Source organism: Oryzias latipes, chromosome 23 (assembly GCF_053564925.1).
Source record: "Oryzias latipes strain Hd-rR chromosome 23, Olatipes_Hd-rR_3.1".
Classification (NCBI taxonomy): domain Eukaryota; kingdom Metazoa; phylum Chordata; class Actinopteri; order Beloniformes; family Adrianichthyidae; genus Oryzias; species Oryzias latipes.
The window spans coordinates 25,674,195-25,693,977 of record NC_136259.1 but is presented as its reverse complement, the minus strand read 5'-3'; the positions used below and the strand labels follow the sequence as shown (position 1 = coordinate 25,693,977).

The following is a 19,783-nucleotide window of genomic DNA, read 5'->3' as shown; positions in this document are numbered from 1 at the left end:
AGTATTCACAGAATTTCGTTCCACTTCATGACTGTGCTCCACTTATTGATTCTTCACAAAAAAATAATTTTATATCTTTATTTTTGAAGCCTGAAATGTGGCAAAGAAGGGGGCCGAATACCCTTCTAATGCTATTTATATATATAAAACAAAAAAATGCCCCTCTCCCCCCTCCGCGGGTGGTTTCTCCTCCAAGCTGGGGTCCTCTACCAGAGGCCTGGGAGCTTGAGGGTCCTGCAGGATCTTAGCTGTTCCTGTTCTTTTCTGGAATGAGAGGTCTGAGGTCTTTCCAGGTATCTGTTGTAGCCACTCCTCCAGCTTGGGGGTTACTGCCCCGAGTGCTCCAATTACCACAGGCACCACTGTCACCTTCACTTTCCAGGCTTTCTCCAGTTCTTCTCTGAGTCCCTGGTATTTCTCCAGTTTCTCATGTTCCTTCTTCCTGAAGTTCCCATCGCTTGGCACTGCCGCATCCATCACAACGGCTTTCCTCTGTTCTTTATCCACCACTACAATGTCTGGTTGGTTCTCCATTACCATCCTATCAGTCTGGATCTGGATCAGGATCTTTGCACTATTGGAAGATTACGGTAATCAAACTTGAAGTTAACTCTTTTTTTTCTTACTTTGTGCACATAAAAATCAATAAACAAAACATAAACATGAAACAATTACAAGTTTTTTATTATTAATCTTTTCACCACAATAAAATTTAACAAAGGCTCACTAAAAAAGTGTCAACTTCTGTGTTCTGTACAGTAGATACAGTAAATTGTAAAACTGGCCGCGCCGTGGCACCGCAGTGCATTCAACACCTCACAAAAAAACAAAAACGTAGAGCTCAAACATTGTTCACAATATTTACAGATAAAAATCAACAATAAAACCCAGCTGACAGAGAACTCCAGCGTAGCCTCGTGCTAACAGCCTGGAGAGAAGATCAAAGGGCTATTGAGCTAACGGGCTAACAGCTTACAGCCGCTTTCACGAGAGTAAAAGATAAAAAAAAATATTCTGAATGCTACCGAGAGGTCATCTTCATCCATCCTCCTCTTCGTATCACACTTTTTATGTTTTTTTTCCCTGATGCTAGCATTCTTCGTCTTGCACTTAGCTAGCATTGTAAGGGAATGCACTTTGGTAAATTCAACCAAATGCCCGAGGTGTCGAATTCCACAGTAATGCTATCTGAGGTACCACCGGCTAATGCTAACAGCTCCTTCTTCTGGGAAGAAGCTGCAAATAACGAGCAAAACATTTTTTGCTATTAGCATTTATTTAGCAACAGGCTAGTGTTAGCGTCACTCATGACAATCCGCGTCAGTGCAGCAGCTAGCGGCTGGACGCTAGCAGTCGAACGGCTAGTGTTAGTTTAGCCCTGAAATCAGCAGGTGTTGCCCGTTAGTCCCAAGGCAACAAGGGCAACGATTGGCTGATATGTGTCTGTACATTGTGCAGCCATGTAATAAGCCCCGCCCCCACCCCAACACACAAACAAACAATGACATCAGTGCTGATCGGTTTAAAGCTACACTGAGGATGACGGGCTGCTCGCTCTGCTGGCGCTGTAAACATCGTGACGGCCTGAAGTTTCAATGACAATACTCGAACTGTGTTGGCGAGACGGAAGCAGGAACACAGCTGGAATAATACTGACGGTGGCCCCACGTATGGCTAGAAGAAGAGTCGGCACCAACCAAAGAGAAGCAGAACAGTTTGCTACGATCAGCAGCATCTAGAAAATCAGGAAACGACGGATGACGATTTTCCCGATGGAGATATGTCAGTGAAATAATAAATAGAGGAGAAACCTATCAAACTGAAGCTTTTAGAAAGTCAGTGAACAGGAAAAAACAGTTGACTGAAACTTGTAATTTCGTAGAAATAACACAACTACAAAAAAAACTTTTAAGAATCAAATCTGTACTAAACAAGACTTCAAGGTTCAAGTCAATAGCTGTGTCCCAATTCCAAAAGACGACACTTCAGGCGTATCCACTGCAACGTTATTCCCACTACTTTGTTTTTGCATCAAATATGTGTGAAAGTGAAGATGAAAACTATAAAGAAACGACATTTTAGTGCATTTTTTTTTCAAACGCAGTGCATTGTGGTCCAAATCCGCCAATCTATTGAGCATTGACACTTCCTAGCTTTTCACAGAGACTCATGGGAAATTTACAGAGCGAATCAGGACACAGCTACTGTCTTCTTTTAATGGTTTTTGTTGTTCAACTCCAGGGAAGAGGCAGGCATTAAAACCCTGACAATCAAATCGCTCAACGATAAAAATCGTTTTTTAGAAATGGCAGTTCCAATCAGTGGAGTGGATTTATGTCCGTCTTTGATTGGGGCTCAAACCAGCGTAAAACAGGAACCAAACGTGACGACGGCTTTGAATCGTCTCCAGACGTTTTCTGACTCAGTCGAAGTCTCACGAGGACTCGTGTCAAAGCTGTGCCAAATGCCGCCGAGCTGTCACCAACTTCATTAGCAACTGTTGCGTCTGTGGGGGCGGGTGTGTTGGGTGGGCGTGGCATGGCGCTGAGATACTGAAGGCACAAAGTTACAACTCTCAGCTCTTCGTCTCACAACTGTCTTTAAAGAAACACAAAACACACAAACAAACATCCTAACAAATCATTAAAAAACCCAAACAGATCAGAGAGACTCCTCCTCTCTTCCTCTTGCTCCTCCTCCTTCATCGGGAATGGGCAGAGCTTCCCCTGAGATGGGCGGAGCAAGTAGTGTCTGCATGTTTGACATCGTTCGTTCCTCCTGTGCATAATGTAACTGTCTCTCACTTCCCGTGTGCTACATTACATCGCCAGGCCGACCCTGGGAACCTCCTCCTCTTCCTCCTCCTCGACCTTCGGAGTGCGTTCAGACAAGTGTGTGCGTTTCCACGTGTGCTTTTACGGGAACAAGGTTAGAAAAACCATCCCATAGTGCACACACACACACACGGCACATCTCCACACAACAATTGGATTTATAAATAATAAAATGTGGCAGTTAAATATAAAACTCTTCCTCCCCGCTCACCTAAACCAAAGCTGAACCTGGACGGTCAGCCAACTGATTTGACCTCAGGTTGTTTTCCAGGCGGAGGACGATCTCCACCCGATTACTCTGTTCAAGGCAGAAAACATTCACCGTCTAAAGACAAAGTTAGGTTCAAAACAGAAAACACTTTTAAAAAGGTCTGACTGAAGGTAGTTGTACAGAAATACTTAAAAATCCTGAAACAGGATATAACAGAGTAAAAAAGCTGAAACTGGATACGTTTGATATAAATACAAAGATTTTTTTGGATATGATGATCTAATCAACCACTGAAAACCCAGCGTTTCTCCTCAAATGAGCCTTTCCTTCAGTTTATCTATTTCTGAAATAATAATGTGAGGCGGCTCCGCTTCCATCCATGTAAATATGAAGCGGATCCGCCTCACATTTACGAAAACAGTTAAACATAATAAACATGCCGCAGTAAAGAATGAATATGGCCTTAAATCCTGTACAAGTGTCTTCTTTTGATCTTATCAAGGACACATTTACATTGAAGTGATCTAGTCTGTAACGTTCAATTGTCTTCCTATTTTTTACAGAGGATAAAATTATTTAATTTAACAAAAAGCTGTAAAAGTAACATGTATTAAAATTGTCATTAAAGTTTTCATTTTAACCATGATTTCAATAATTTTACATTTTTTGACAGCCTTATCATTTTCATTGTTTTGGCACATTTGTTTTTGTAAGTAATGATTTATTAAATGGGAAAAAAAGACGGGGTCTGAATTATTTTTGGTAAAAAAGTGATTTTACTTAAATCATCAGGAAAATGTTGATTATGAAAAAATATTAGTTTCTTTTTGCTTTTTTTTTTTACCACAAACAACAATTTACTGTTTTTATGTATTTGTTTCCAACTGGTGTTAGAATCTGAAGCTGAGCTTTAATCAGATTATTGCCCAATAATAAGGTAACTATTTTAAAAGTTGAATGTAAGATTTAGTAAAATGCAGTAGTCAACTCATTTTTCTACCCTTTTTCTGCATAAAGCTTCATTTTTCCAGACCTTTGATGTCTTATTTTAGCTACATTTAAAGTGGTTAACATTTGTGATTCTGCATATTTCCTTCATTAACAGTAAATCATTTGGTTTCAGTAAAAGTCTTAGAATTTTAGCAGTTTTTTTTCTACACCAAAGCATCGGTTTTTCCTCAGACCGTCTGGATCTTCAATCGTTCACATTTTTTCAGATTTAAAAACAAACGTGCTATGCTAGCTGCTAAAGCTCAAAGGTCTTCTCTGCGTTGCCGAACGCACAGAAGAACAATCCTTGTGTTTGTGCGTCATAAGGCTGGGCAGTGGCGAGCTGACATGCTATCCGGCTAAACACAGTCCTGCTAAAGAAGGCAAACCGTGAGGCAGCTACGACTTGCACACGCGCTTTGCTCAGTTTGCTAAGCTGACTTTAGTGAGTTAGTTTGAAGGATAGGTAGCAGAACGACAGCTAACCTCAAACAACTGGCTGTCCTATGAGGAACAAGTGCCAGGTAGGAGTTGACAGGCACCAAAATGTTAGCTACCTGACAGGTAGACTGCTGAGTCAGAGCTGTAAGATCTACGAGTCATTTCTGTAAAAATATTTATGTGCGAGTTTGATAATGAACTAAAAAAGCAAACTGAAATGTTTTTTTATCTTTTTCTTTAGCTTTAAAAAGGAAATATCAGTCAATGAGAAGAAAACTGCTCTCTGAGAGGTCGGACTGCAGGTTTAGTCTCTTAAGACAGAGAATTTTTTGGTGTTAAACTCAATAATAAATCCAGCTAAGAACATTATTTGCACAGAAAATGTTTTCAAAGCCTTGTTCCCTCCATCAGCACCATGTTGTTGTTGTTGTTGTGTTTGTGAGTCTGCTGCTGCAGAAGGTGGCGTGTTCAGATTGTCTGAGCAGAACCCACCTCAAATTGCTCAAATTGTTAAAAACAACTCGTCTCAAACGGAGGTTGGAGCTTCTGAACGTACCCCAGTTCACAAAAAGAAGAAAAAAAGACTTCCATCCCAGCACGTGTTCACACTCAAGCACGGAGTTTCTATTGGCTGTAGTTGTTTTGAACGCACCCCAGCAACGCTGAACGAGACCGTACGATCTTTAAAACCGGAGAGACCGGTTTTATTCAGGTCCCACCGGCTGCTGCGAGCTCAGCTCTCGTCTCCCGCCACAGCGAGCGGGGTGCATTCACTCTCAGCTGACAAGTTTGGGCAGCACCGTCCTAGGCTGGATGTTGCCATTGGCGTCAGTGATTGCAGCTAAGTTAGTCCTGGTTTTGGAGGAGGAGGAGGTTGTTGAGGAGGTTACGAGCTTAGAATTGGAGGTGATGGTGCCGTCAGTGGTGGCACGTTTGGACGAAGAGGTCTTGTCTCCCGGAGTGGTTCCTGTTGGTGGCTTGGGGAGTCGCCTCCTGAGCCACGAATGGCGCAGAGCCTGGCTCGGCGTCATCCGGTGCGCTGGGTCCCACTCTAAACACTGTTTGAGGAAGTCCAGGAAGAGCGGGTCGTCGCAGCCCTTCAGCGCCGTACTCCACACCTTGCTGCCGGGGGGACCGCGTACCTTCCCTCGCCGCGAGCGTCCTCCGTTCAGCACCGTGGTGCCGTCGCTCAGCGTGGTGACGGTGCAGTACCGCGGGTATCCCTTGGAGGACACAAAGTTCTTGGCCCGCTTGGAGGCATCCAAGATCTTCTGACTTGGCATGCCTAGGAGTTCTATGATGCAGGCGAGCTGGTCGGCTTCGTCTTCCCCTGGTAACAGCGGGTAACCAGTCAGGAGCTCGGCGAGGATGCAGCCCAGCGACCACATGTCGATGGGCATCCCATACCTGGAACCTTCAGAGAAAAGGACAAACCAGAGTCAGCCTCCACTCATTTTCAGGTCCTAGACTTCTTTACGTCCGGCTTGGTGGATTTGTTCACAAGTTTACTTTTCTCCCAAAAGTGCGACTTTGACATGATTTTTTTTTCTTTTTGTTTTGCTGGTGCGACGCATAGTCCAAAAAGCATGGTTTATTTTTATGAATAATGCAATAATGCATTGGAGCTTAATTCCATCATGATGAAGATGAGGAAAACCAGAAAACCAAAGGTCTGGACTCCCAGCCACGTGGAACCGTTTCATCACAACGGTTCAATTATTTTGCAACTAAAGCTACGTTCACTGTTCACATCCCATCATTTTTTAGGATGTCACAGTTTACGTCTGAACACGTCGTGTACCAGACTCTAGTGACCGGACCGGAACCCTAAGGAAGGGAATCAAAGTGACCCGCATGTCCACTACAACCATGCTGCACACGCTCAGAATAACACACTTCAGTCTCCAAGGAAAACTTGGTGCTGGATGTTTTCAAGTAAAAGATGCACAGAAGAACGGAAGTAGCACTTGGTTTTCCTGCAGCTTTATGAAGATTTGAGTGCAAATGTGACATAAAAGTTAATATGTTGCTTTTGCCTCTCAAATTTGGTCCGGTCACCACCAAAAACTACAATTCCCAGAACCCCAGTCCTCCACATGGACTCATTGAAAAGCCCCAACTGTCCTCTGTAGACACAAATAGGACGTCAATCATTAGTCTGCAGCATTTGGGAGATATTCCGCTTTGGAAATGTCCTCCACAGAGGACACATTTGCATCTTCAGTCACGATCAGATCTATGTTTTCATTCTAAACTTATTTTCTACAAAAGTTTGAACTTTGAGAGTTTAAGAGAGAAAACTGTGAAAATGTTCACATCTGTCTAAGAAAAGTGGATAAAGTGTGTAGTTTACAGCCTTAAATCCTCTAGAAATTATTTTAAAAAATAACAGATTTTGTCTATCGCGAGTTATTTTTAGAACGTAACTCCTGCGATAAACGCTGATCGACTTTAATTTGAAATTGCACATTAAAAGGAAACGGACTAGTAGAAGATTGAAGCACCTTTAAGGCCAAACCAGAGAACAAGTTTCCTACAAGTTTCTGTGGTTGGACTCATTCACCAAAACAGGTGGATCTTCTTACCTAGAATGACCTCTGGTGCTCGGTAAAACCTGGACTGGATGTAGGTGTAAACCCTCTGATGTTCAAAGCAGCTGGAACCAAAGTCAATGACCTGCAGGAGACAAAGACGTTCATCCGTTAGCGATCCACAAACCAGAAGTGGTCCTCTACTGCGCAAGCCCGCCGTCCCACCTTGATGCCGCTCCGGCCTTGCTGCTTGAGTAAAATGTTCTCAGGTTTGAGGTCGCAGTGGATGATCCGGTTCTTGTGCAGCGCGTCCAGACACTGCAGGATGGAGTGGGCGAACTTCCTGACCAGCGGGAGGCTGAAGCCCTGGAACTTGTTCTTCTTGATGAGCTCGTACAGGTTCATGCTGAGCAGCTCGAAGGTCATGCAGATGTGGTTGCGGAAGGTGAAGTTCTCCAGCATGTGGATGACGTTCATGCTGGAGTCCTTGTCCTGCTTCTTCAGGTGCTCCAGGATGCGGATCTCCTCCGCCGCCTGCCGGTGGAAGCGCTTCTCGTTGCGGACCATCTTCAGGGCCACGTGGGTCTGAGTTTTGTGGTCGAAGGCCTTCACCACCTGCAGGAGAAGCACAGGGCTCGTGACCTCTGGTCTTCAGAGGATGCACTGGTTTCACCCAACACCACCACAGACAAACACATTTCTGAACATTCAGACAAACTTTGCAAATTAAAAGAATATTTTACAAAAAGAAGCTCAGAAGGAAAAAGAAAAAAAAAGGCAGGTATGACCTGAAATGACTACACTTTGACCACAAAAACCCTGAAAGTTCAGCCGGAGTCGTACCTGTCCGAAGCTCCCTTTGCCGATGACTTTCAGGACTTCGTAGCGGTAGGCGATGTGGTCGTGTGGGACCTGGATGTAAGACCCCTGATCATCATCATAACCGCCGTTGTTGGGACCGCCGAGAACCCCTGACCTCTTCTTTGCGCTTGGACCAATGAAATACACTAAAAGGTTTTCAAAGAAGAAACAAAAATGTTATTTTGTGTTTCCAGTCGGTTCGTCATCTCCGCCCACGGAGAGCGGCTCACCCTCGGAGAAGCTGAACACTTCGTGGTGTTCGAACGAGGACATCTTGGACATGAACTGCTTCATGGCCTGCTCGGCCGTCAGAGGGTTCGTCTTTGGCTTGCTGTCGGCGGGCTTGTTGGAGGTGGCGCTGCTCTGGCGTCCGTGCTGGGCCGCCTCAGAGGACTGTCGCTCTGGCAGAGGGAGGCCTGGCCGGGTGGAGCTGAGTGGAGCCAGGCCGTTGGGCTGAGAGGTCAGGACCGGGCGCTTGTTCATGTTTTCCTCGTACAGCGGGGTGACGTGGACCTGCGGCTCCGCCATGGTGGCTTTGGAGCCCCCCTGAAACATTTCAGAACATTTTTAGTGTGTAACCATCACATTTCCTGTCCCAGTAAGAACAGAAATGGCGTTTTTATAATCCTGGATAAAAATAATGTAACCAAAGACACAGAGATTTTAAGAACATTCATCTGACAAAAATCCGGACTATTTCTTCATCCTGAGCGTGAGGGAACAGCCTCCAACACATGTGGGTTCAAACGCTGCACTTCCCCTCCTTTGAGCATCACATGACCGAACCAGAGGATGACAAACGCCTCCACATGAATGGATTCCTCTGAATCTAATTACCCAGATCCTATTGACCCACAGCTCTCTCCTTGTTGAGTCCCTCCCTGTTGCCGTGGTGACCAGCACACCTGGCTCCTTTCAGATAACCGCGTTGGTTTCACAAACGCTCACACAGCCAACAGAGCGCCTCGGTTCAAAGAGATGCTGGCCGACATAATGTTGGATCAGAACCGGGGCTCGTCCATCCATCCATCCATCCATCCATCCATCCATCCATCCATCCATCCATCCATCCATCCATCCATCCATCCATCCAGCCATCCATCCATCCAGGGCTGGGCGATATGGCCCAAAATAAAATCTCACATTTTATTCTTTTTAATTCGAATTTCCGATTTTTTCCGCCCCCCCCCCCCCTTACTTAAGGAAATCATTGATTACAAACAGCAGACAACTTTAAGCAAATTTTGCTTTTATTTAATCAAACGCAAGACAAATGTAACCCCCATTTCTGGAATGAATAATAAATAAATGAACACACTCTTGGAATCAAACTTGCGGCTGGGTAGCTCATTTCTGGGGTCTAAGGTTTTAGTTCAATTAATGAACCCCGTCTCCTCCACGGTATACATGGGTACCATGTCTTTGGCTATATGCAAAGCGGCCGCTTCGTTGATTGTTCTCCACCGTGCCCCTTTCCTGTCATAGGTGCAAAGGATTCAGCTACAGTTAGCTGTCCCTGTTTTTTTGGTCACTGCGGTTTTGTTCGCCTCGGAGAGACTGGCATTTTTCATATTTGGCTGGATGTCTCCGTTTCAGGTGTTGGAATAGGTTTGTGGTGCTGCTGCCTTTGTCTGCGATGGGCTTTAGGCAAATGTTGCAGCGTGGGGGGGGGGGGGGGGGGTGTCTCTTCCTCCACGTCTGTGGCAGTAAACCCACACCAGTTCCAAACAATAGATGATTTTATTCCTTTCTTGGGAACAAACTTCCCACTCTCACCGGTAGCCACGTTGTCACTTTCTGTTGTCGTGTGTGCTATGATGTTGTTGTTCGTCGCTTGCCATCCTGCCGCGTGAAACTAACGCTACGGAAGATCTGGGGAGCCAAAAACTCGATTTAGTTATTTTTTAAATCGCCTGGAACAAAAAATTCGGATTAATTCATTCAATCGATTTTTCGGCCGGGCCTACATCCATGAATATGATCAGTTTACCCGTTCTTCCATTCATTCTTCCATCCATCTGGTCTCTTTGCTCCAAATTAAAGAATCTAAATGACAACAGGCCTTTGGATTCCTTCAGTAAAGCTTCATATCTAAGCTTCTCTTGAATCTTTCATCTACACAATATTTCAAAATCTGTTTTAACTGCATCATTTGTTTGCATGAACATTTCAAGTCTTTTTTTTTGTCAATGTTTAAAACCTTTTGCTCATGTGATTGATTCCGTCTCTTTCTGTGATTTTCCAGAGACTAAAGCCGGCAGCTCCGCCACTCTTCACTGACTAACCTAAGCAGGACTTTTTCATTTAGGTTGGTAAAGTTAAATGATCCAGTTGGTGCCTTATTTTTGGTCGGGCAGTGGATCTGTGCCAGTCGTCCATTGCTGTATATCGTATATCATGGTGCGTGAGCATCCATGTGTCTGTGTGTCCTTTACAGCAGCCGATAAACCAATCAGCTGTTAAAGCAGCAGGAGGCTATTCTTAGCCTACAGATGCCTGTCGCACTGAGCCAGTCAACGCCTTGAAGAATCAGTCTTGGTGATTTCCATTGAACTCGACAGACGGGTGGGAATCAACCATGTGACAGATGAGAATCCCACAGAATCCAGATGACGGATCTGTGTAGACCGGATTGTCTTCCCATTTTTAGAAGTTAACTTTGGAGAAATGAGCAGCAACATTTACAACTTTTTTTGTGTCTTCCAACATTTCCCAACCGTTTATTTTTAAAGTATTCTGTTCATTCTTGTACAATGTTTGTAAGAAACACACAGATTTCTGTCAAATCCATAACTTATCAGCTGTGATCATTTACAGCCTTTGAGAAAAACAACGACATACAATAGCTGTTTGTCTAAATATCTCTGCAGTTAAATCTCTTCTTTCTCCGTCATCCAGTTTTAAAAATAAAATAATTGAGTTTCTTGAAGAGATTACGAAACACAAATTGGTTCTAATAAAGTGGTTGCAGGACTTAAAGCTCCTCTCTCAGGAAAAACCTGCCTGGAGCGGGAAGTTAGAGGCAAAGTCTTCTACTGCATGACAGAAAACTTTAGCGGGTCTCACTGCCTTCACGTTTATGTCAGTCTGGGGAACGTTTCCATGGCAACACTGGTAGAAAGTTTGGATTTCAAAGTGGTCGTTCAACACAAACCAAAATCAACTATGAATCAGAACGTCAACCACTAATTACGATATGAATCGTTACACGGCCATAGTTCGGTCATTAGCCACATGAAGAAGGTTTCAGAAAAAGGCTGCTCTTCTTCTGGGTCGGCCGTTCCATCGGCAGCTGTGAAAACACACTGAAAAAACGACCACATGAGGAGCGGCGAGCGCAGGATGGAGCGTTCCTACCGTCAGGGGGTTGTTGGTGCGGAGCGGCGGCAGGGCGACTGGTGACGTGGTCTGAGAGCCGCTGTGACCGGGAGAGCAGACCGGCTCGCCCAATTTGCCTGAAGGACACAGAGAGAGAGAGAGGAGAGTCTGAGGAACTTTCAAGGATCTGCAGAAGGTTGCTGTAGATTTTGACCTTCACACAAACAAAACCCTAAACACTCTACATGAAAAGATGGAATTCCCAAACGGCAGTAAATGAAGAGAGGAGATGCAGCTCTGTGCTGTTTGAACCAATCAATTCACATGTTCTGGTTTGTTCTCTTTAAAGTGCTGATAAAGAAACAGGAGCTCAGATCAAGGACGGTTTCTGCAGCAAATCACCTCTGGTGTTTGGGCTAGCTCATGACCTTCCAATCCCATGAAGTTCAGAAACATGGAATGATCCGTAAGCGTCACGCTCGTCACGGTCATCACTTCTTTGGGAGGAACTTGAGAGTCTAATGGTTTACAGTAATTTAATAACTGAGGAATTTTCATTTCATGGAAAAATACCAGGAAATCAGTGGAAACAAATGAAGCTTGAATTAGACCCAGTTAAAAACAAGCTTCAGTTCATGTGATTCTCCATTATAGTGGTCAAATAGGATAGAATCAGACAGAAATATTTAAAGATTGAATTTCAGAGATGATATCTCAGCACAGAGAGAACCTTGTCCCACCCATCGTCCACTCCTGTTCTGGTTGCAGTCAGTCTTCTATCAACATCTAATGAATCAAACAAGTATCGGCTCAGGGAAATATCAAGTTCTAGTGACAATCTGCTCCTCAGGCCAGATTTTAGTCCAGTCCAGCAAGACAAGACAAACTTCTGCGTTTCCTTCATCTCTTCCTCCCGGTGGAGGACGAGCTTTGCTCAGGTGGAGACCAACTAATACCTTAGGCCCAACTGTCCTTACGGGTGGATACGGGGCCTCTACGGGGGGAAAATGGTCAAACCTGTTCTAGACACTCAGGTTACCCACGCTAAATATCCAAGTCGGGTCGGTGAACCAGCTCATGCTGCGGGCGGCAGGTCGTAGTGAACACTTATACAACACGTAAGGGTAGGCATGGGAAGAAGGCGAGACGCAGGCCGAATGTACAGATTTTTCCTTTTTTCAACCCCCCCCAAATTCTGTGAGTGGTTAGCGATGTTCACGTGATCCGTGCACGCTCCTTCCTGCAGCCTGACTGTTAGCAATGAGGAAATAAGACAATCAAGAGTGTAGTTTGTGTGGACGTCCTACGGAAGTTTAAATATCACGCTCAACACCAACAGTCTCGCCAAACAGTTCAGGGGTGAATTTCTGATGATCTCCTGCCGCTCTGCAGAAACTATGTCCAATGGCTAAAAATGCCATTATCACGGAGAACGCTTTTCAATTAGATGAGACCCTCTTTACGGACCCTCCATGGACCCGGACACCCCAAAAACCTGCAGGACCCGTACAGATCGACCCCCCGTACCGTGACTAAGGTCTTATGCTGTGTCTTTACACACAAACGACTTCCAGTACGTCTGTAATCCATTCTGTCACCAATGCCTAAGGAACATCTTAAGAATGGCGTAAATACAGGAAACAAAAGGTCTCAATATAGTTTCTCTTTCACTAGAACATTCCAGGAGACTGCAGGAATGCTAGAACATTCTCAGATCACACTGTAGCTCATTTGTAGCGATGTTGCATGAAGTTTTACCTAAACGCAAAAACACACAATGCCAAGAGGGGGCCTGATGAGTGTCTTCACCTCTACAGCACCTCTATAGACCACATATACTCACAACACATGGACCGTCTTTGGGTTAAGCGTGTATCCATTTTTGTTGTTTTTTATATTTCAGACAAAGTAAACATCATCATTGTGGTGCAGAGAACACAAAGTTGAAAAAGTAGACAGCAGCAGCAGGTGGTGGATCATGGTTTGGTCCAGTCTGCACAATAACAATATGCGACAAAAATGTTTCCCACAGACAAATTTAAGGTGAACACAAACGTGTGGCTTTTTTCAACAATCTCTGGAGGATTCTTCCCCTGCAGACCGGAACAGACGACCACACGCGGGTTTGGCCAGTACTGACTCGGTTTAAAGCGGTCCAGTTTGCAGCTCATCCAGCAGATTGGCCTGGTCTAAGGAGGATGAAGGGTTTAAAATAGACCTATAATCCCAGAGCACAGCCTGCCTCTCTGCAGAGTCACCTACTTTAACAGCCATAGGATAACAGCACAGAGGTTAAAGGTCGCAGGTGAGGAGGGATGAAGTCCAGACAAAAGCGGAGCAGCAGCCGGCGGCGCTGCCCTGTCTGACCGGCTGTCCCTCAGCGTTTTAGTCGCCGTGGCTGCCCTCAATCTAAGAACTGAGCTCAAAAAAACAACGCCTCTTCGGTTTACTGTCGGCACGGCGACAAAGCAGGAACATGAGTTCAGCGTCTGTGTGTCACCTTAGGACAGAAAAGTGTTTGGACAGGAGCTAATGCACGACACGAGACACCTGTACACAAACAAAACCTTCACAACACAATTAACTGATGTAAACAGCAACTTTCCTGATGAACAACCGTTTACAGGACGAAAAACCAAACTGACAATATTTAAATCTCCTGAAACTTTCTTTATCGTGACTCAAAGCAAACCAATGAAGCCCTAAAGAGACAAGAAGAAAGTGAAGAAAAGGTCAGATAAGTCACGTATGCAACACAGAGCTGCTTTCCTGGCAGTCACATGTTTGTTTTCCTGATTATGACTGTTCTTTACTGCTGCATGAAAAGGGAGCAGATCAATAAATGACTTTATGGACTTAATGAATACCTGGAAAGATGTCTTCATAGATTACAGCCAGACAGAGTGAAATAGCAGCAGCAATAAAAGAAAAACACGATTCCACTAAATCTACGGACGTAAGCGGAAATGACTGAGTTTTTAATGGATCTGAGTCTTCAGTTGATGTTGAGAGGTTTCAGTCTGTGAGTCCTGAGGAAGAGAACAAACTGTTACCACCTATATTCCTTTAAGACCGCTTCTATTTCCTTTATTCTCAAATAAATCCAAATTCTCTCGTTATGCTGATGATACTGTGGTGTTCTCCAATAATACACATGTTAGTTTGGGATGAAGCTACCTTTAAATAATGGGGTGTCTTCATCTCAACTGGCTCAGTGACTCGTTTGTCAGGTTGTTTGTGTAAATAATCCCAAACAATAATCTGATAAAGATGTACAGTGTTTGCTAAATGCTAGCCAACATCAAAACGTTTAAGCGTAAAATGGGAAAAAAATATTATTCACATTCAGCATTGAAGCATAATTTAAGATTTTTTTTAAGAAATCAAGTTATTTTTGATAAATAATTGCCAGTTTTATGCTGGTTTATGGTAGTATGATTAATATTATGGGAAAACTGAGGTTCATCATAATGTCTGCTGTTCTGAAACCTTTTTCTAACAAATATGTAATTGTTCTTTTATAAACCACCTGCTGTTTTGTACTAAACTTCCTAATGTTTACATTTTTATGTCTTTGCTGATGAGTTTTAGCAAGAAGATGTCATTATTTTTCCCATATCTCATCCCGTCTGCTTTGCATCATTGACTCAGTCTTTGCTGGTCGAATAAATACTAAATAAATCTGCAGATGCGATGAGAAGAAAGATCAGGTTGGAGTGAATGGGATCAGGTGACCTCAGTGTTTCCTCCACCCTCCAATCGGCTGATTCTCAAACGCTGAGGCAGACAGATGGTCTCTGCTGCTGCTCCGCCTCTAATCTGAGTCCTCGCTGTAATCCAGCTAACTAGGAGAGCCGGCTCACACTCTGCAACTGCAGGAACACGGCGGCTGCAGCCAAAACCTACAGATGCAACAATCGGCTGATCAAATAACCTCCACGGTTCACACAGACTCTGGAAAGAAGCTTGGGTAAGACGTTCAGCAGAAACACGATGAACTTCTGCAGCGTCTGAGACCGACGTGTCAGCAGTTAGACTGGACTTTACTGTCCAGTAAGAGCGTCAACAAGAAAATCAATAACAAGAGCGGCATCTCAGACTCTGCAAGCCTCAGTTAGGATTCTGTCAGGAAAAAGCCTCTTTTGTCTGAAGCAAACAAAACAAAGAGAAACGCTCTGATGATGTTGAAAATCTGAAATCCAGAGGTGATTTTAAAAACTTATCAATTCAAGGGTTCAATGATTTTTTCACAGCGTGATTTATCACAAAGTATTCCATATGAAAAAGACGTTTTCCTTTATTTCTGGAGCTGAATACAGCAGATTCCTATCATTACAGTCAGGGGACTAAAACTTTTGATATACCGTACACAAACTTAACTCTTAACAGGTTTCCAATCATGTTTTTGGTCTGAAAAAATAACTGCAGACGCAGTTCTCAACTAATTTCAGGGTCATGTAATCTGCAGATACTGGCCTTCTTTCCAAGAATAATATCTGACTGAACTGACTAAAATCAACCATTTCATTCCATAAAGAGTTTGTTTCCATCAAAAACCTGGATTACAGTGCAGCTCTGCCTTTTCCCCACTCTTTGGGGTTCAATCTCTGCGTACGATCACTGTGGGCTGCAATAATGCAGAGTTGAGGGAGTTTTCCAGAGTTTGTCCGGCCGTGAACGCATCCCTTCTGCAATACATGCCAGTATGGAACAGGAATCTCCAGAGTGGAAAGCACATAGTGTTTCCTCCGCCCCACAGATGCGCGCTGCCAGAACCGGCACAGCAGAGCTCTGAATGTGAATTCGACACCAGGCTGGAAATGCCAGCAGGCCGGCGAGCACGCCCGGCATGCCGCGACCACATGCTCCCAGAGATGTGACGCTCTGCGGGTCCCGGGGTTACAGAACAGTGGCCAAGTTCAGAGAGCAACCAGGAAATCGCTTCAGGTTTCTGCAGATGAACCTGAGTGTTTTCTGCTCATCCAAAAGCACCTGAACATAGACACACAACATCTGTGCAAAAATGAACATGAACAGGAAATAAGTCCCACTCCGACCATCTTCTGATGGATTCTCTGTTCATTTTGATCATCTCATTTTCAGACAAAATCCAAAATCCTGTGTCGTTCTCTAGGACCTGGTTTCTACAGAGCAGCAGGAGCTCATTCGAAATTCACCTCTGAGTTGTGGGCGGGACGGTTGGAGCGGGAATGAGCCTCAGCTCATTTCATAACCCCCTTGTTTACTCTCTCCCCCTCTAGCTTACAGCCCCTTACACCCCAACCTAACATTAGCGCTGCAACAAAAACGGCAGCAACATCGGATCTATCCAGACAAACAGCTTGGATCCAGATTCCAGCTCAGACCAGGAAAAAAAAGACGTCCATGGATCTATTTGACTGACAGTGGATGATCATAATGGGGGCGGAGCTTGGAGACTGTGGCATATTTTCAATGCCATAAATACGATCTTTTTCAAACTGCATTTTTTTATCTGCTCCTGATACACAACGATTTGAATAAAAGAATGTATATATATATATAAATACTCCGGAATGCAAATTTAAGCTTAATTCTATGTATCCATGTCCTCCATCATCAGAAAAATAACAAGAACATTTTAAGAACAAACAAACATGATCTTCATGAGAGTGCATCTCTAAACTCACCGTCTGGTTTAAATGGACAGCTCTAAAACACTGGAAACGTCAAAAATCAAAAACAAGAGCTGTATAAACCAGAAGTGGAACTTTATGACTAAAATGAGGAAGAGAAAAAGAGATTCCTGTAAAGAAAAGGTGGATCTATAGATTAGATCAATCGAGATAAAAATAAGGCCAACTTTGCAACCTTCTGTCAGAGAAAATTCTTTATAAAAACTCTGAAACCTCTAGAGCAGCTGGTTTTCTGGAGTTAAATGAAGATATTTCATTAAAAAATACATCTTTCATACGCTGAGACACCAGAAACAGTTACACCTGATGAGCAACATTTACCAAAACTTATTCCTGAAGACAAAAACAGGTGAGTCACTGCTTTTTTATAGTCTTTCTAAATCATGTTTCCTGTTGTTTCACATCTTAATTTGACTAAAGTCTTATTTCTGAACAATTCTGTGCGAGTTGGAATTAACTGACCACTAAAAATCCTCATTTTTGCATATTTTTCAGGAATGTGCTACAAAGATGTGCTGCTCAGAGATCCATTGCATGTTTCTGATACCTTTTGTTCAGGAGCGGTGACATCATAGGCCCAGATTCCTGACAGCCAAAGCACGAATGTCAAGCTCAACTGCATTTGCCCCGTCCGATTCCTTGTGCTTCTGTAACTCCCAAAAAATTGCTTAAGGCCGTGATAGCAACTTCAAAATAAAAGCTTGAACAAAGAATTGAATTCCCAGACAAAATGAAAAAGAATTGCTGCAACAAAAACACCAGTCGCGCCTGAAAAGAGAAAAGGGGCTCTATAGACTGTATGTTTGACCCAAAAAGCCACAAAGATCAAACTAAAACGTAAAAAGATGAGAAGGACTGAAAGATGTGTGTACTTAAAGATCACAGGACAAAAATGTCAAAAAGAAAAGTTTCATCAGTCAGAACTGCAGCTGATCTGCTAGACAACTGTCAATCATGATGACAATAACTGAAACTTGGGCTCTGCAGACAACGAAGAACCACAGCACTCCATCTATTCACCCCACACTCCTGCTGGTATGATAACTGTGTCAACAAACAGGTCTCTGTTCATCAACAGTTTGCCTTCTGCAGCATCTGAACCCGCTAGCGTCTAACATGAAGTGGGGAACATAACTGGAACACAGCCTGAGGCAGCACAGACTGTCACCATGCGGGCCTGAGGAGGAAACCGGGCTGAGACGGATCCTCACACAGATCTAGATTACTCTAAAGTCAACTGATGGTACCGCAGGTGGAAACCAGGACTGCAGCTGAAATAAACACACTCCCATTGGTCAGCGTTAAAGGTGAGAAAGCTGCAGGTGTTTGTGTGCGCGATTCCAACACGTGAAGATGTGCTAATGAAATGTCTGGCATGCCATGGCGTTAGGCTGGATCGGCTCTGCCTGGATTCTTACTCAACCTGCCGACCCAGTCCACAAAATCCAACGGAGGCGGATTCCTGATGATCCACTGGATTTATTCCACTGACTTCAGCTGCATGGTATACGTACATGACACTGATCAGTGAATTGAACCTGATGCTAGTACTATAACTGATAACGACAGTTGTTATAATTGCAGTTTTAGCTAAAAGCCCATTTTTATTAGCATAAAATGAGAAGTAACTTAACTAAAAGTAGAATTCCGACAAATTTAATTTTTCCCAATGTGCACCAGACAAGTGAGCTGTACTGTAAATATGTTGTCCTTTTTTATTTCTATTAGCTAAGCCTTTAGAACAGAAGTCTTTATGCTAACACAGCAGGTAGGTTTTAGCTAGTTTTTATTTTTTTTATTTTTTTGTAACCACAATTTACGGCGGTTTTCCAAAGGTACATGTTAAAAATATATTTATGCGGCCCATAGAAGATATAAAAGCAATAATCAGACCAACAGAAATACCTGCACTCATATTACAGTTGGTATTATTGATGTACTACTACTACATAACACATTAGCATGAATGCTAAGCTAACTCGTTCTGGATGTTAAAAACATCCGTTTAGCCGTTTACATGTGTCGTGAAAGGTAGAACAACAATTTGAAATGTCATTAAAGGGTAAAAGATCCAAAATCCACAAATAATATAAAGAACATTTTGTTTTTCTGCTGCCAGCAGCATTATTAGCGGACTGTAACCGGAAGCTCCAGTCCGGTAACAAACGCCTCCGTAACACCCATGACAACAATGTCGGCTCATTAAACCACATCTATTTGTTTACTCACATACTAAATGAAGCGATTCGGAACCGAAACCGGGCTTTCCTCCTGTCAGGGGGACCCAAAAGGAGCCGCATACACTCAGGCAGGGAAACGAAATTGGTGTTCCACCGGTGAGGCTTCGGGACCAGAAGGAGCCGTAGGCTGGAAACCGAACCAGCAGCTCTCCTTCTGCCGCTGTCACTTCTCATCTAACGGCTAAAAATAAACCTAACAGCCGGACCGACACCTCCACTTCCGCCGGTTTCCTCTGCGCGCTCGCGGCGCAGATTCTCCTCCGGTCATCTCGGGAGAAGACGGTGGAAGTACCGAGCAGTCAGATGCACAGAGAGAGAGACGAGCCGCAGGAGCGGCGCTGACAGGCGGATACCGGAGCCCGGCGCGTGCCCGGCGGCGCCCGTGACCCACCATCCCGCGCGCCCGGACCGCCGCGTGCCTCCCGCGCGGCCACGGGCCTCGGCACCGCTCTGCGGGCTAAAGCAGGCTGAACTTACCCGTCGGGAGGACCGGGGCTCCGGGCTTCTTGGTTAACATGGCGGCCGCTCCTCTCCTCTGGTCTCGGACGAGCAGGACGCCTCCTCTTCCTCCTTCTTCAGCTCCTCCTCTTCCTCCTCCTCTCTTTCTAATCCTGTTACTTTGTTTACACTCCAGCAAGGCGGAGAAAAGTCACCAGTCGCACTTTCACCTCCGCAGATTTCA

At 44.2% G+C, this 19,783-nt stretch overlaps 1 protein-coding gene across 2 annotated transcripts; it reads right to left on the bottom strand.

Annotated features, from left to right (window-relative positions):
- Positions 1-666: 666 nt before the first annotated feature.
- Positions 667-19,718, bottom strand: dyrk2 (dual-specificity tyrosine-(Y)-phosphorylation regulated kinase 2). 2 transcript variants are annotated; one of them, XM_023952304.2, is made up of 7 exons: positions 19,579-19,718; positions 11,226-11,323; positions 8,099-8,414; positions 7,851-8,014; positions 7,233-7,622; positions 7,062-7,152; positions 667-5,890 (listed from the first exon to the last, which is right to left on the bottom strand). In XM_023952304.2, the coding sequence occupies exons 1-7, from the start codon at positions 19,616-19,618 to the stop codon at positions 5,253-5,255; spliced, it is 1,737 nt and encodes a 578-aa protein (XP_023808072.1). In that variant the 5' UTR covers positions 19,619-19,718; the 3' UTR covers positions 667-5,252. The 2 variants fall into 2 exon arrangements, with proteins under 2 accessions (XP_023808072.1, XP_011489635.2); XM_011491333.4 differs by having other exon boundaries at positions 19,091-19,586.
- Between the last annotated feature and the right edge of the window lie 65 nt (positions 19,719-19,783).

Excerpts from the sequence above, each read along its gene's own strand:
- dyrk2 (XM_023952304.2), bottom strand. The coding sequence starts at position 19,618 with ATGTTAACCAAGAAGCCCGGAGCCCCGGTCCTCCCGACGG. Across the intron at positions 8,415-11,225 it reads GCACCAACAACCCCCTGACG|GGGGGCTCCAAAGCCACCAT; the intron begins GTAGGAACGCTC and ends GAAATGTTTCAG. Across the intron at positions 7,623-7,850 it reads GCAAAGGGAGCTTCGGACAG|GTGGTGAAGGCCTTCGACCA; the intron begins GTACGACTCCGG and ends CTTCTCCTGCAG.